The sequence below is a fragment of the Thrips palmi genome, unplaced genomic scaffold (assembly GCF_012932325.1).
Source record: "Thrips palmi isolate BJ-2018 unplaced genomic scaffold, TpBJ-2018v1 HiC_scaffold_19, whole genome shotgun sequence".
Lineage (NCBI taxonomy): Eukaryota > Metazoa > Arthropoda > Insecta > Thysanoptera > Thripidae > Thrips > Thrips palmi.
This window is the reverse complement of record NW_023144628.1, coordinates 12,205,759-12,220,097: the sequence shown is the minus strand read 5'-3', so window position 1 is coordinate 12,220,097 and position 14,339 is coordinate 12,205,759. Positions and strand designations below refer to the sequence as shown.

At 58.0% G+C, this 14,339-nt stretch overlaps 2 protein-coding genes across 2 annotated transcripts; both read left to right on the top strand.

The window, feature by feature from the left end:
- The first annotated feature begins 1,493 nt into the window (after window positions 1-1,493).
- LOC117646372 (acyl-CoA-binding protein homolog 1-like) lies at window positions 1,494-8,780 on the top strand. Its single transcript, XM_034387251.1, has 4 exons — window positions 1,494-1,587; window positions 7,354-7,409; window positions 7,732-7,846; window positions 8,398-8,780. Exons 2-4 carry the CDS (start codon window positions 7,395-7,397, stop codon window positions 8,535-8,537), a joined length of 270 nt encoding a protein of 89 aa, XP_034243142.1. The 5' UTR covers window positions 1,494-1,587; window positions 7,354-7,394; the 3' UTR covers window positions 8,538-8,780.
- Window positions 8,781-10,979: 2,199 nt separating this feature from the next.
- Window positions 10,980-12,684, top strand: LOC117646371 (acyl-CoA-binding protein-like). Its single transcript, XM_034387250.1, has 4 exons — window positions 10,980-11,101; window positions 12,107-12,147; window positions 12,244-12,358; window positions 12,478-12,684. The coding sequence occupies exons 2-4, from the start codon at window positions 12,133-12,135 to the stop codon at window positions 12,615-12,617; spliced, it is 270 nt and encodes an 89-aa protein (XP_034243141.1). The 5' UTR covers window positions 10,980-11,101; window positions 12,107-12,132; the 3' UTR covers window positions 12,618-12,684.
- The last annotated feature ends 1,655 nt before the right edge of the window (window positions 12,685-14,339 follow it).

Sequence of the window (14,339 nt, the reverse complement as noted above, 5' to 3'; positions counted from 1 at the left end):
CGTCATGTTTGTTTTGGATTTCACTCCCTACTTTTTCAAAACATTGAGGTTGGCACAGCCCAGTTTTGTGAAAATTAGCTTTCACGTTAATCAACATTCATGTTGACAATTACACACAGCACCGATTTTCGGATTCTGATTCAGACGAGTAAATATTGGTGTCGGTGCTAAGCAATGCAACGCAATATGCTATCCAATAGGATTGGATATTCTCGCACCAGCCAATGAGTTGTCGGTCGGCCAGGAGCGCCACACAGCCCCGCGCCATTTTCAAACCTCGGCCGTCGGGACGTCGGGGCGCGAGGGAATGCCCACCTTCACTTTCTCCTGCAAAGTTAGAACAAAGTGTTAACACGCCGTTCAACCCCGCGCATCTGCGGAGACGAACGTGCGCCCTCAAGTGGGAGGAGGGGGGCGTTGACTCTGTTCGTCCGAGAGAGGAAAACAGTCGCCGGCCGTGCCTCTTGGCCAAAACATCGCGGAGCTCGGCGGAGCCTTATCCGGCCGCCGCGTGCGCGTGGCGTGCAGTGGCGTGCGCGTGCGGCGCGGGCCGGAACGCGCGCGAGCGGCTCCATTCAGAGCTCTGGGGCTTTGTGCCGCACTGCCGTGCCCGGCCGCGCCGCTGTACCGAGGCTTCGATAATGCTGCGCCTCGCCGCGTTTGTCTAGGCAGGCGACGCCACTGGACTGTGGGCACGGCGTCCTGCGTACGCCACGCAGTACCACGTGACCCGCCCCTCAGGCTGTGACTGCAGGGAATGCCCGGGAACGCCATGGCGTAGCAAGTCATCCTGGACTTCCTGGCGCAGTGGTGGATCCAAAGACTTCTATCGCAAGCAGCAAAGCAGCACTTTTTGCCGACTGACAGGGGAAAAGTGAGGCATTTTGCCTGCCTTTCAAGGTGCCATCACCCCTTCCCCTCCCTGCAGTTACGTGCGCAGGGTGTGTGTGTGTGTGTGTGTGTGTGTGTGTGTGTGTGTGTGTGTCAGGGGGGTCATGAACCCCTCCCCCTTTGGCCACTAGACAGCCGCCTGGAAGGTAGGCAAACTGCGTCTCTTTCCCCCTGTAAGTGGGCAAATAGCATGGCCTGCCCGCTCTTTCAAAATGTCTGCGCACGCCACTGCCTCCCTGTCCTGTCCAGGCCTTCCTGGCCTTCCTGGCCTTCCTGGCCTTGGCCGAGGTCCAGCAGCGCGGCAGCGCGAAGGGAAGCCGCGAAGCGCGCCGGGCCGTGCACTGGATGGCAACGCGAAGAAGGGTCGGCGTCGGCGCGGCCGGCCCGGCGGTAGTTGAACTACATCGCTACCCGCCCCACCCCGCCCCCGCCCGCCCCGCCCCCCCCGCCCCGCCCGCCCGCCCCGCTCCGCCCCGCTCCGCCACGCCACGCCCCGCCCCGCCCCGAACCCCCCCGCCCCGCCCCGCCCCGCCACGCCCACGCCCCGCCACGCCCCGCCCGCTCCGCCCCGCCGCGCTTCCCGCCCCTCGGCCCGCGCTGCCCGCGCCGAGCCCTGCAACTCTTACCGGAGCGGCAGGCCCGGCAGGCCGGCAGCACAGTCGCAAGCCGGCACCGCTACCCGCCTCATCTCAACAGGTGAGTGGCTCGGCTTGACTCGGCTCGGAAGCACTCAGAGTGGTACTACCTTCTACCCGGCACCGGCGCCCCGGCTCCCCTTTTCCGTACCACCGTTCGGTGTTGCTTTAGAAGCCAAGAACAAGTTCCCAACCACAACACTAATTTTCGATTCAAAACTGTAGGCAGAGCTGGTGCTGGGATGTAAATCGTTCACTCTGTATCGAAACGAAAATGAATTTAGCGACGGTGACGAAGTGACGAGTCTCTCACTGCGACGTGTGCTGTGCTGCACCTCAGATTTTTGTTCAATCCCGACAAAATTCCGCGACCAATGCTGCCTTTTAATTCCGCAGAAGCCGCGGTTTTTAGCAGATGATACGTTCACGTATCAGCGTGCTTGTACTCTCGTGCAGAGAGTACCGAGTTTCCGGCTAGCCAGGCAGCAGTTGCCTCGTTGCCTGACTAGCAAGCCTAGAAGAGGCCGAGCGTCTCGCTGGCAAGGCAGCGGCTGGCTAGCCTGCCTAGAAGATTATGAGCGGAGGGCCCGCAGCGTGCCGCGCCGCGCCGCGCCGCGCCGCGCTCGCGCCGCTCAATGAATCGGGGGTGCTGCGGGGGCTCGGGTTGCGCGCGCGGCGTATAACCTCGACACCCAGCTCTCTAGTACTCATGAAGTGCGTCCCTCGCGTTGCGCGTCGTTACGAGACGCTGCTAGCACGCATCGCGTAGCTGCCCCCCTCGCCCATTCCCTTGCCGAGACGCCACGTCCCGCCGCGCCCCGCCACACCCCGCAGCAGTCTACACACACTCGCACTTGAGCCTTGAGTGCATAGTGCAGCGCCCCCCCTCCCCCCCCCGAACCCCTGTCCCTCTCGAGAAGCGGCGCGTCGGCAGTCGGCAGTGTGCGCTCTTCTTGCTTATCTATCTTGAGGTCGGGTTCGGGTGGCGCGCCAGCCGGCCGGCCCCGCTTGGAGATGAGGCTGACACGCCGCGTACCGCAAGGCGCCTTGCCCTAGTACAGAACACAACTTTTACGGGTATTGAGTATTTATGTGATTAGCCACCAAATTGTGCATCCTTGCGTTGAAACAACGAAAGTGATACCCAACACAAGTGGTATCGGACATATGAGTGTCCCACCGTCATTGCGAACATGTTTAACACAAAACAATGGCACGTTAGGATATTCAAAAGTTATACTAAAATTGACATTTTCATGAATTACCATGCGTAAGAAATTTGTCAAAAAAAGAGTTCCGAGTGTTTACTCTTTGAAAGAAATTGACAAAATGTCACATTCATACATTTCAATAAACATTCTCATAAGTATCATCTGCTTTCACGTTAGCGTTAGCGTTAACGTTTTTTTTCTTTTTTTCGACGTTAAAGATCTGGGAACTGATAGTGGCGGGAGCGCTTAGCCATGGCTTAGCCTTGTCTTTTACTTGTCTTTAATTTCTAATCCGGCAATTTGCATCCGGCTTTGTCTCTTTGTCTTATGCATGAACGGGTCGATCTACCGACTTTCCGACTTCATTACGCACCGCGGCCCTAAAATGCTTCAGGAAAGGCTCTGCCGCGCAAGCGTGTTTTTTGGAGGTTTCCGATCGCTCGATTGTTTTGGTGAAATCATTTCGAATGAAACGCACCCGCCTTTATGGATTTCTTAATTTTATGTGCGAGGCTGTTTGTAAGTGACGCTTTGAAGTAGAAGAGGGAGGGAGAGCCCACCCGGGCCGGACGCGGCACCTGGACAGGTCGCCGCCCTCCTGGAGTCTGGAGCCAGCCAAGCCAGCCGCTGGAGTCCGGAGTGTGTCGCGAACGCGGGGTGGCTGGAGGATGCGGAAGGCGAGGGTGGCCCTACAATTCCCGACAAATTTATGCAGCCCGTCTAAGAGTGGGGAATTTGGCGCGGCATAATCGCCTCTTTGTGAACCGGCGCACAGTGGGCCAGAAGACCGGTGGAGGCGGCCAAAACTCCAGGCGCGTTTTGAGCTCCAAAGTCGCTAAATGGGACTCGAACCGAACGCGTGACCCCACCAATGGCTTGCTCTCCGAACGAGGAATCCATTGGTGGGGTCACACGTTCGGTTCGAGCCCATGTAGCGACTCTGGACCTCAAAACGCGCCTGGAGTTTTGGCCGCCTCCACCGGTCTTCTGGCCCCCTGTGCTGCGGCGCGCGGAAGCCGGCGGGAAATGTAGGCACGCCGGCGGCGCCGCGCTGGAGCCTGGAGCCTGCGCTAGGCGAGCCGGTGAAATCATAGTAACCGATGCGGGCGGGGCGGGGCGGGGCGGGCGGGGCAAGAGTTTGCGGCGAGGAGAGCCTCGCGTGCCCGGCCTGCAGGTACGGCTTCTCGCGCGGAAAACACTGTAGCCGTGCGCTCCACTCGAAATTTAATGGGCATCGGCCCTCCAGCCCTCCAGACGCTCCAGCGCTCCGAGCCAGCCGGCCTGTCTCCGCTCACTTTGTGGTGCGCGAAGTAAGTTTTGCCGGAGGGGCAAGGGTCTTTGAACTGCAGATATCGAAGTTGGCGGGCACGCCGTGCACGGAGACGCGGGGTGGCGGTCGGGGGATTTGGCATATTATCCAGAGCAGGGCCGTGCCGGGAGCGACGGCCGCAGTGTTTTGTGCGCCCCTTTCGAGGCCCTGCTCTTGAGGGGCGGCGATTCGTATCCGAAAGCATCTTCCACGGCGTTCGTGCAGCTGCAAGGGGAGGGGGGATGTTGGCCACAAACTAGGCGGCTACTCAAGGTCGCTACCGAGGGGCCTGACTTTGCCGGCCACCCGAACTGCTGCGGTTACGGCGGCATTGACTGCGGCAAGGTGACCATCGTGGGACTAATTCAACGATTCAACTTGAAAGTGTCGCAGCCGCCCGCCTTTTGGCCCCCACCCGGTCTACCGAGAAAACCACTCCTCTCAGTAGGGACGCCCCGTCACGTGCTGGTGTATCACCGACATGGCCGGGCGGGCCCGAAAGCCAGACGATCATTTGTGGTCCAGGCATTAATCGCAATCGCAATAGCGCCTGGGAGGTAGACCACCAGCCCATTCGCAACGCACCGCTGTGCAGACGGTGGCCTACCTCGCCCCTGTCGGGCTCCATAGGCGCAAGGTAGGCCACCGCCTCCACAGCGGTGTGCTGCGAGACGAGCCGGCGGCCTACCTCACAGGCGCTGAGGGCCACAAGTACGCGGTGCCAAACCCGCGCTATGAAACAGAAGTGCGTGTGTAACCACAACTTTGTGGCGTGGCATTGGGTGGAATCGTTAAAAGGGCGGGCCGGTCTGGTATTGTCTTGTCGCCCGGACAAGATAGCGCTACCCGATAGGGCAGTGTGGTGGTGCGCGTGGCGCACAGTGGGCCAGAAGACCGGTGGAGTTGGCAAACTCTAGACGCGTTTTGAGCTCCAGAGTCGCTGAATGGGACTCGAACCGAACGTGTGACCCCACCAATGGATTCCTCGTTCGGAGAGCAGTTCATTGGTGGGGTCACACGTTCGGTTCGAGTCCCATTCAGCGACTCTGGAGCTCAAAACGCGTCTAGAGTTTTGGCCGCCTCCACCGGTCTTCTGGCCCACTGTGTGGCGACTCGCGGCCCGGCAGGCCGGCAGGTGGAAAGAATGGCGGTGCCGTATGTGAAACATGTGAAACGAAACGCGGTGCTCTCTAGACTGGAGCGGAAGCAGCGGAAGCGCAGTGGATTCCCAGAAAAGTGCGCGGCCAGACGGCCCGACGGCCAGGAAACCGTAGAAGCTCCATCGCGCGCTAACAGCCACGCTGTCTGGTCTGCGCGTGGCGCGTACCGCACGGCCGCTGCCTTCGCTGCTTTTTGGCGAACGGACACCCCGACGCCGTTATGCCGCATGGAAATCATGGGAGTAATTCATAGGGAGCGATAATCATGGAAGTGAATCAATTGAGCGATTGAGCAACGAGGCGCGAGGCGCCGCGGCCGGTGGCGTACACTTCACAGTGCAGTACAGTGGTGTCACCGCACTTGTCGTTTCAACTACCGGGCTGTTGTTGTTGTTGAACGTGGGAAATGCATTCTGTTGTTTTCGTTTTCCGACCCCGCGGAAGACCCCCTTCGCTTCACGAGGGGGGCGTCGACCGGTGTCACTTGCAAGCGCGCGCACTCTCTCTCTCTCTCTCTCTCTCTCTCACACACACACACACACACCTCTGCACACTTACGCAAGGCGGGTGTCTTCCTGCCTGCCGTGCCACCCCACCTATTATTCCTCAGGGAGGGATTTTTGTTTTTCTACGTTACACTTGATCTGCACGTCGCTGCGTCGCTGCCTGCTCTGCGGTATCGCTTCGGCTTCGGCGCGCCTCGCGGCCGCCCGCAGCCCGCGGGGCCGGGAGCCGAACTCGGAACCGAAACTTGGCCCAGCCCTTTCCCACGCCTCAAATTCGCAAATTTGCATAAACGATGGAAAACGCTTCGGAAGCTATCCGAACTACTCGTCAAGAAAAACGTTGAGCGCAGCCCCATGTTCGAAGTGCCAGTTAAGTTAGCTTCTGATAGGTGCAATAAGGGAAAGTGGGGTAATTCCGGACACGGGGTAATTCCGGACACTTCGATTTTCACTGGGTTTGAGTGAAGATAACTCAAAAGCCCGCCTAACAGAGGAAGATAATCAGTTTAAAAGGAGAATTCCAAATCGCCAAAGTAGGAGGTCAAACCGTTTGCCTGTGGTCGCTTCACGAAATTTGAGTACCATCAAAAATAGGCAAAAGCTGCATCTTTCCCTCGTATTTCCATGTACTTATCGTACCTTACCGTCAAGTTCAGCCCCATGACTAAAATTTTATCATATTATATGGTCATTGGACTTTACTTTGGCGTTTCGGGAGTGCTTGTATGGCTCGCCGTTTTCTTACAGTTGAACATCAAAGGTTTTCACTACCTGTGGGGTAAATCCGGACAATAAGGGTTATTTTCTTCAATTTCCCGCATAATGTTAAGGTAGTGGGTTCAAAATTGTGGACATGCATCCCCACCGTTAAGAAGGATAAAGAAAGAACGAAAAATAGCATTGCAGCTATGTTTAAGAGCTTAACTCAAGATAATGTTGTCAATTTAGGGGTTTTGATAGAAATTATTCCTTATAATATGCTTTGAGTAATAATCAAACACTTCAGTTCGCAGCAAATGTCCTTGAACGCCTTCTAAAAGCATGCCTCACATCAAAACAAGCGAAAGTAAGCTCGAGTAGTGTCAAATTTTAAGGTCGTCCGGCATTGCCCCATAGGTCGTCCGGAATTACCCCAGCCTGGGGCAATTCCGGACACGTGCAGGGTTTTTCTTAGGCGCCTATATCTCCCTAACCGTTGCTGAGATTTGGCTTTCATGTATACCATTTTGAAGGTAAAGGTCCATACTTTACTCTCCTGTCATAACATTAAACCCAAGAAGCATATTCAAGCTCAAAGACCAAAAAGAAAAAAAGCGTCCGGAATTACCCCACTCTCCCTTATAGTTGATTTCTTTTTTTATTTTTCATCGATACCTTGGAACAACATTTAAAACCGTAGTCTTTCCAGTTCCAGTAATGATCCTCTCCCACGTTTAAGCGTTAACGGTTCCTCTTTTCGTTCTTCCGCGGCGCGTCCATCGCGTGGTGCCGCGTGGTGCGGCGGCGTCGTGTCTCCATGACCTCTCCCAACCCCTTCCGGCGCGCCCGGCCGCTCCGCCTGCTGCGGCACGCTGCGGCACGCAAGCGCGAACGCCTTCCCCGTTGTGCGGCGCGCTAACGCTTCTCTGCTTTGCTTTCCAGGCCCGGTCAGCCAATCAGCGTCGCCCGCTAGGTCCGCCGCCATGAGTCTGGACGAGGTAAAAGAAGCTGGGACTGGTTCGCCGAAATTTGCCAGGTTTGCCTGGTTTGCCTATTCATGCAGTGTGGCGGCGCCGAGGCGCGGCCCACAAAGTTGGGAACCGTGCAGTGCGGTGGTGCGGTTCCGTTCCCGCTGCGATCATTACTCCGAGAGAAAGCTCTTCCTGACGTGGATCACGAGCGGAGGACAAACGGAGGGGGTGGGGGGTTGCTGTTTGCTCGGAGTGGAGCCACTGCATCCCGGCACCAAGTCGCGCAACAAGTGTTCTTTTCGAATTTGCGCTTGTTTGTGTTGTGACACGGCGACTCCTTGCCACACAGAGGTTCAACGCGGCCGCCGACACGGTCAAGTCCCTGACGCAGAGGCCGACCAACGACGAGCTGCTGGAGCTGTACGCCCTCTTCAAGCAGGGCTCCATCGGCGACAACACCACAGGTACGCAGTGCGCCACGTCCCACAGTGGGCGAGAAGACTGGTGAAGGCGGCCAAAACTCTAGCGAGGGGGAAATCACTCGCGTAATAGTCGGGTCACCGATTCCTAGTATTACGCGTAATAGTAATAGCGTAATAGCCAAATTTCTTAGAATTTTCCCTATAATGGTCCGATTTTAGCCTAAATCTGGATATTTTTCGAGCGTAATAAGCTTTCTGTAATAGCGTAATAAACGTAATAGGGAGTAGTCGGGTCACAGGTTTTAAGAGTGATTTCCCCCTCGAACTCTAGACTCTAGACGCGTTTTGAGCTCCAGAGTCGCTGAACAGGACTCGAATCGAACGTGTGACCCCACCCATGGATTGCTCTCCGATAACAAGGATAATCCATTGGTGGGGTCACACGCTCGGTTCGAGTCCTGTTTAGCGGCTCTAGAGCTCAAAACGCGTCTAGGATTTTGGCCGCTCCACCGGTCTTCTGGCCCACTGTGCGTCCGCCGCCTTCACGAAAAATCGAAAAAATTAACTGACGTGTTGTTTGGTTCGTCCTGCAGAAAAGCCCGGCCTCCTGGACCTCAAGGGCAAGGCCAAGTGGGAGGCGTGGACGGGCAAGCTGGGGATGGGCCAGGACGAGGCCAAGGAGGCCTACATCGCCAAGGTGGACGAGCTGCTCGCCCTGTACCCGCACTCGTAGTTTTGAAGCACGCAAAGCACGCGTAGGCTGGCGTCGTGGCGCAGAGACAATGCAGCTGCAGAAAAAGGCATCCATCCATCCATCACCTTTCGGTAGCAGCGCTTGTCTTTTTGTCCGGATTAACGATTTAGCTCTCTACCGCTCAAACTGTTCAAAAATGCGTACCTTGAATGCTTGTGTTACTGTTTCCTAGTTGTAAAGAATCCAGAAATAAAATTGTCGTTATTTAAAGCTTTTCATACAGATGGGAGTTGTTGAATGGTACCCTGTTTATCTCCGAAAACAACGAAAAGTGGCGCAAAAGTGGTTCTCCGGGACGCGGGCCACGGTTTGGCGGCTCGAGCGGCTCCGGAGATGCCGTTCGCCTCATGTGTGACTAATTGCGGGCCCACGCCCACAATGGTATAACAGCAGACTGATTCAGAGTCCGTTTTCGTCTCTCTGTCTCTCTCGCGCCTACAAGGACGCCCCAGGAGTGCGAAGGAGACAGAGCGACGAAAACGACTCTCTGAATCGGTCTGCAGGGTCGTGGACCGCGACGCCGCCAAGATGGTGCCCATCGTGGACCCGAGCACGCCGACGTAGTAAAACCCACAAGCCGGCTAACGGTCCACCGCATGAGTACTCGCGTACTCGTTCAAGCCGGCGCGCCGGCGAGCTGCCAGCGACCCTGGCGGCCGAATGCGGAACCTGCTGCTTCGCTCCACGCGCCGCCGTGCCGCCGCGCCAGCCCGCCTTGGGGGCCGCAGCGGCAACACATTCCGCACGCGCGAGCGAGGGGCTGCCTGCCGCCCAGGCGCGGCAGCGAGGCAGGCAGCGCCGCGGTGCACAGTGGGCCAGAAGCCGGTGGAGGCGGCCAAAACTCTAGAAGCGTTTTGAGCTCCAGAGTCGCTAAACAGGCCTCGAAACGAACGTGTGACCCCACCAATGGATTCCTCGTTCCGACAGCAATCCATTGATGGGGTCACACGTTCGGTTCGAGTCTCATCGAGTCTCATTTAGCGACTCTGGAGCTCAAAACGCGTCTGGAGTTTTGGCCGCCCCCACCGGCTTCTGGCCCACTGTGCGGTGACGCGCTACGCTCTCAGCAGCTACCGCCACGCTTCTACCGCTTCCTTGTAGAGCGGGTTTATCAACACAGGTAAAGTGGATGCGAAAAAAAAGGTTCGAGAGAAGGAGATACACGAAGGAGCACAAGCCATGGCGCGGGGGTCCAAAGTCCTGCAAACAGGTGCGAGGGGGCGACAACGAGGCGACACCGACGCTATGTGCTGGTCTGGGTTTTGTTGGCTGCTGCCTACAAACAGACCCACAGTGGGCCAGAAGACCGCAGGAGGTGGACAAAACTCCAGACGCGTGTTGAGCTCCAGAGTCGCTAAATGGGACTCGAACCGAACGTGTGACCCTACCAAATGGATTGCTCTCCGCACGACACTCTACCAAAAATGTCCTGTAAATGCCGTTAATTTATTACCAGTTTTCACTGTAGGTCAATTCACAGCGTTTGCTGTGAACTAGTTCACGGCGTTCACTGTGATCTCGGTTACAGTGTTCACTGTGATCTGGTCCCCAGTAAACACTGTGAGTTTGACGCCGCTGAGCACCGAAGTACTGCAAATCAGGCTCCAATTCACGGCGTTTACTGTGGCCAGATCACAGTGAACACTGTAACCGAGATCACAGTAAACGCCGTGAACTAGTTCACAGCAAACGCCGTGAATTGCATAACAGCAAACATTGGTAATAAATTAACGGCGTTGACAGGACATTTTTTGTAGAGTGGAGGAATCCATTGGTGGGGTCACACGTTCAGTTCGAGGCCTGATTAGCGAGCGACTCTGGAGCTCAAAGCGCGTCTAGAGTTTTGTCCTCCTCCTCCGGTCTTCTGGCCTACTGTGAGACCTGGTGAAGCCAAAAGTACCATCCTACGACACACACAAGGACCTTTCCGCCTTTACCTCAGAGTACTTCCGTTTTATTTTCATGAAACGCATTAACAAATATTTCTGTATGCCTAAATGCTAATGAATGGGCGTCATCAGGAAACAAAGCCACCACTCGATTTCTGCCAGGTAAAGTTCCCGGTCGAGTTTGGCAATTATTGATATCTTTCTTAATCTTCTCGTCGCGTGTCACTGGAACGTGGCCGCAGGACCGGCGCCTGCCTCACCTGGCCCTGCTGCCCTGCTCACGCCCCTCAAGCCACAGACGTGTCTGTGTACGTGTGTGTGGTGTGAGCCATGGTGTGAGCCGGCGAGTGCCCTTCCCCTTCCCCTCCACTGGCACGTCACCGAGCCTGTCACACACACATAGACACACACACACACAGACACACACAGACACACTCTCTCTCTCTCTCTCTCTCTCTCTCACGCACACACACTCACACAGACACACACAGACACGCTCACACACACACAGCAGCAGCTAGACACACTGGCCGGCCCAGACGCGCCCGGCCCCAGCGCCGCGCCGGCGAGCTGATTGCCAGTGCCAGTCCGTCCCAGTCCTCGCCGCCGCCCGCACGCTCTCCGCTCCGGCTCATCCTCGTCCCCGCCTCCCCGGTGAGTACCAGTGCCACACGGCCTTCAGGGCCTTCAGCCAGGCCCGTCTACACCAGCCACGCCACGGCACTGCTTTCCTCGTTCACGTTCGCACCACGAAGAAATCCTGCCCACGCCACTGCGACGTGAGACGTCGGAAAGCCCTAGATTTTGTTGTGGGGGTCGGGCCGACGTCTGCCGTCTGTCTGCCGGTGCCGGCGTGCCGCGCCGCGCCTCCACTTGTTTTGTTTTGGGCCGGCACTGGGTCCAGTCGCCCAGGTGGCTCCGATCCAGTCACAAGTCCAGTCTAGTTGACCGCGTCGGGTCCGCGTTGCTTGTTTTTGTAGTTTGTGGCAGTGGCGTGGTGCGGCAGCCGTCAGCCCGACGACGCCCTAATCGTGGCCGCGAACGCCCTATCGACGCCAGATAACGCCCTCGGCAGTGAAAAACGCCGGCCGAGGACGCGAGTTTGAGGGAAACTCGCGCCCAAGTGGTCACCGTGTCATTGTCAAAGTCGGCTCGGCTTGTTCGAGACGTTTTGGCGCGGCCGCGATAACCCCGCGACCCAGAGCAGACGGCGGGGCCGTTGGTGACCTTGCGGTAGGGCAGGGCTGGTGCGGTGCGGCACGGCAGGGCACGCCACGGACGGCAGGGCACGGCACGGCACGGCAGCCCGCCAATCGGCGTCGCCCGTTTCCCCGCGACCCGACCGTTCCCGAAGCATTCCCCAAAGAGACGAATAATGTTTGACAAGTTCGTGCCGAGGCCGATCAAGGCGGAAGGCATTGGCATTGGGATGGGATCTACTGTCCGTCTGTCTACCTGAAAAAGAAAAAAAAACAGTTTTTCAAGGTCTCAATTATTTTCATGTTGGCTATTTTCCGGCCCACACGCGCGGTGTCACGTTCGCTCCAGTACAAATCGCTGGCGCGCACGATGGCGGTGTGCTGCTACCCGTGCCGGCCGGCCGCTATCTAGATGGGCCTCGTCATCGGTTCTAAAACTGTTTTATTTTTTGTTTTCCAGCCCGGAAACTAGATCACCAGAGCGCCATGTCTACCGAAGAGGTGAGCGCGACGAGCCCGCTGGCGATGAAATTTCGGTTCAATTTTCGACAAAATGTCGGGAATAGTGGAGTTAATCCCGTTTGCCTCTGATTGCAGCTCTTCCAGAAGGCCGCCGAGGACGTGAAGAACCTGAAGAGCCAGCCCAGCAATGAGGAGCTGCTGGAGCTGTACGCCCTCTTCAAGCAGGGCTCCGTCGGCGACGTCAACACCGGTGAGGCTGACGTCGGCAGTGCAATTTAATTGCAAATTGATTGCAGATGCCCGACTCTTCGCAGTCGGAGGGTTCTCTGATTTGAATCCTGTCTGACCCGATGCCGTGCTCTATTTCAGCTCGCCCCGGCATGCTGGACCTGAAGGGCAAGGCCAAGTGGGACGCCTGGAACGCCAAGAAGGGCACCAGCCAGGAGGCCGCCAAGACCGCCTACGTCGCCAAGGTCAAGGAGCTCCAGGACAAGTACGGCATGAAGTAGATCGGCCTGCCAATCGTTTATGTTTTAAATTGTTATCGTTTTTTAATAAATTAATTTTAAATTGCAATGTTTCCGTATGTTCTTTCTACCTATGACTGCCCGCAAGAGAAGGGCCTGCCTCTGTCCATGAGAAACAAACAATGGAATAATCGAAAACGCATCGATGCCATACTTGCCCTTCACGAGCCTGACGCACCCGTTGCCTACACTAGTTGCCTAGGCTACGCTCTCACGGAGACCACGATTCTTTCACACTAGCGGCACCAGGCGGCACCAGCCCAGTAGATCAACAAAGCACACGTTATGCGAACGAGAAGCCGGTTGTGCGGCCGGTACTGTACAGGATGTACGGAGAGGTCTGGGTACCAGCGACACGAAGAGTTGCCTACTCTCCAGGCGTGAGACGCGCCTGCGGCTTCCGCGAGCCGACGCACTCCCTCCGTTGGCGTCTTCGCTGTGTTCCCCGGCGGCGGCGCGGGGGGGGGGGGGGGGAGAGTAGACGGCGGGCCCGCAACGCCGGGACCCTTGACCCTCGCGGCGCGGGGGTGACGGGGCGGCGCCACGCGTCGTAGTCGGCGTCCTCGGCGCGGAGGGAGCGGAGCACTCCAGGACGCCGCCGTGCGACGAACCCTGAGGCCGCGGTGCCGTGGCCAGCGATCACCTCGGCGACGAGGAAAAGAAGCAGTTAATTGCTGTGTAATTACGTTCACAGTTGTACGACGTCTTCACGCCGCCTCCCCCTCCGCGCGCCGCCCCTCCCCTCCCCCCGGAGTGCCGGGCGGCGCGGCGCCCACCCCGCCCCATTCAGTCGTTGTGTAAGAGTGAGGGGGGTTGGATCGGACCAGCCCGGGCGGCGGCGCTGCGGCGCGGTAGCGCGGCACAGGAGCAGCGAGCGGCGTGGACGGGGCCGCCCCGCCAGGCCGCCAGCGCGCAGCATCCCTGTCCACAGACTCGCAGACCACGCCGCGCGCCCCGCCAGGGCCGCCAGGGCCGCCAGTCCAGACTGCGGGGCACTCCGCGCACAGGAAGGGCGCGCACCGCAAGGCAGCCGCGGCACGGCGGCACGGCGAGCGGGAGGTAAATAAGCACTCGCAGGCCGCGGCGAAGGGAAGGGTGTTTGCCTCGGGGCGGAGCAGGAGCTGCCGGGCCGGGGCACACAGACGCGCGCGGATCCGACTCACGCAGGAGTTGCTTCAGTTCCAGGCGGCCGGAGGCATCGCGTCGGTGGAGCCGCGCGGAGGTTCGCGAAGAGCCCCGGGACGCCACCGCGACCCCGACCATGGCGTCAACAGGTGCCCGAGGAACGCGCAGGGACAGCGTGGCGCGCATCGCCCTGGCGTAAGTCGAGCACCGGCAGCAGCGGCAGCAGCGGCCCGGAACTCTGACGAGCAGCCGCGACAGCCTGCGGTAACTGTACACCCAAAGTTTCATGAGGTCACGGACGGCAGTCTGCGTCTCGCTTGTTTCCTGTTCCACTTCATCGGAATGATGCTTTCCTTGAAACCGGATATCTGTTCGTGCCACATCGGCGTCTCTTCCAGGCGATTTCCGATTTTGCCGCCCTTCGGAGGGGAGTTCAACCCTCGTCGTCACATGCACTCTTTTAATTGATTCACGGATTCTGGGTAAAACTTCGTGGTAGAGAACGATTTCGGGCTTTCGTCGACGCCTACCCTGCTGTGACTCGCACCACGAAGGTGTGCGCCCCACCGCACTGCTTCC

Excerpts from the sequence above, each read along its gene's own strand:
- LOC117646372 (XM_034387251.1), top strand. Across the intron at positions 7,847-8,397 it reads CATCGGCGACAACACCACAG|AAAAGCCCGGCCTCCTGGAC; the intron begins GTACGCAGTGCG and ends TTCGTCCTGCAG.
- LOC117646371 (XM_034387250.1), top strand. Across the intron at positions 12,359-12,477 it reads CGTCGGCGACGTCAACACCG|CTCGCCCCGGCATGCTGGAC; the intron begins GTGAGGCTGACG and ends GCTCTATTTCAG.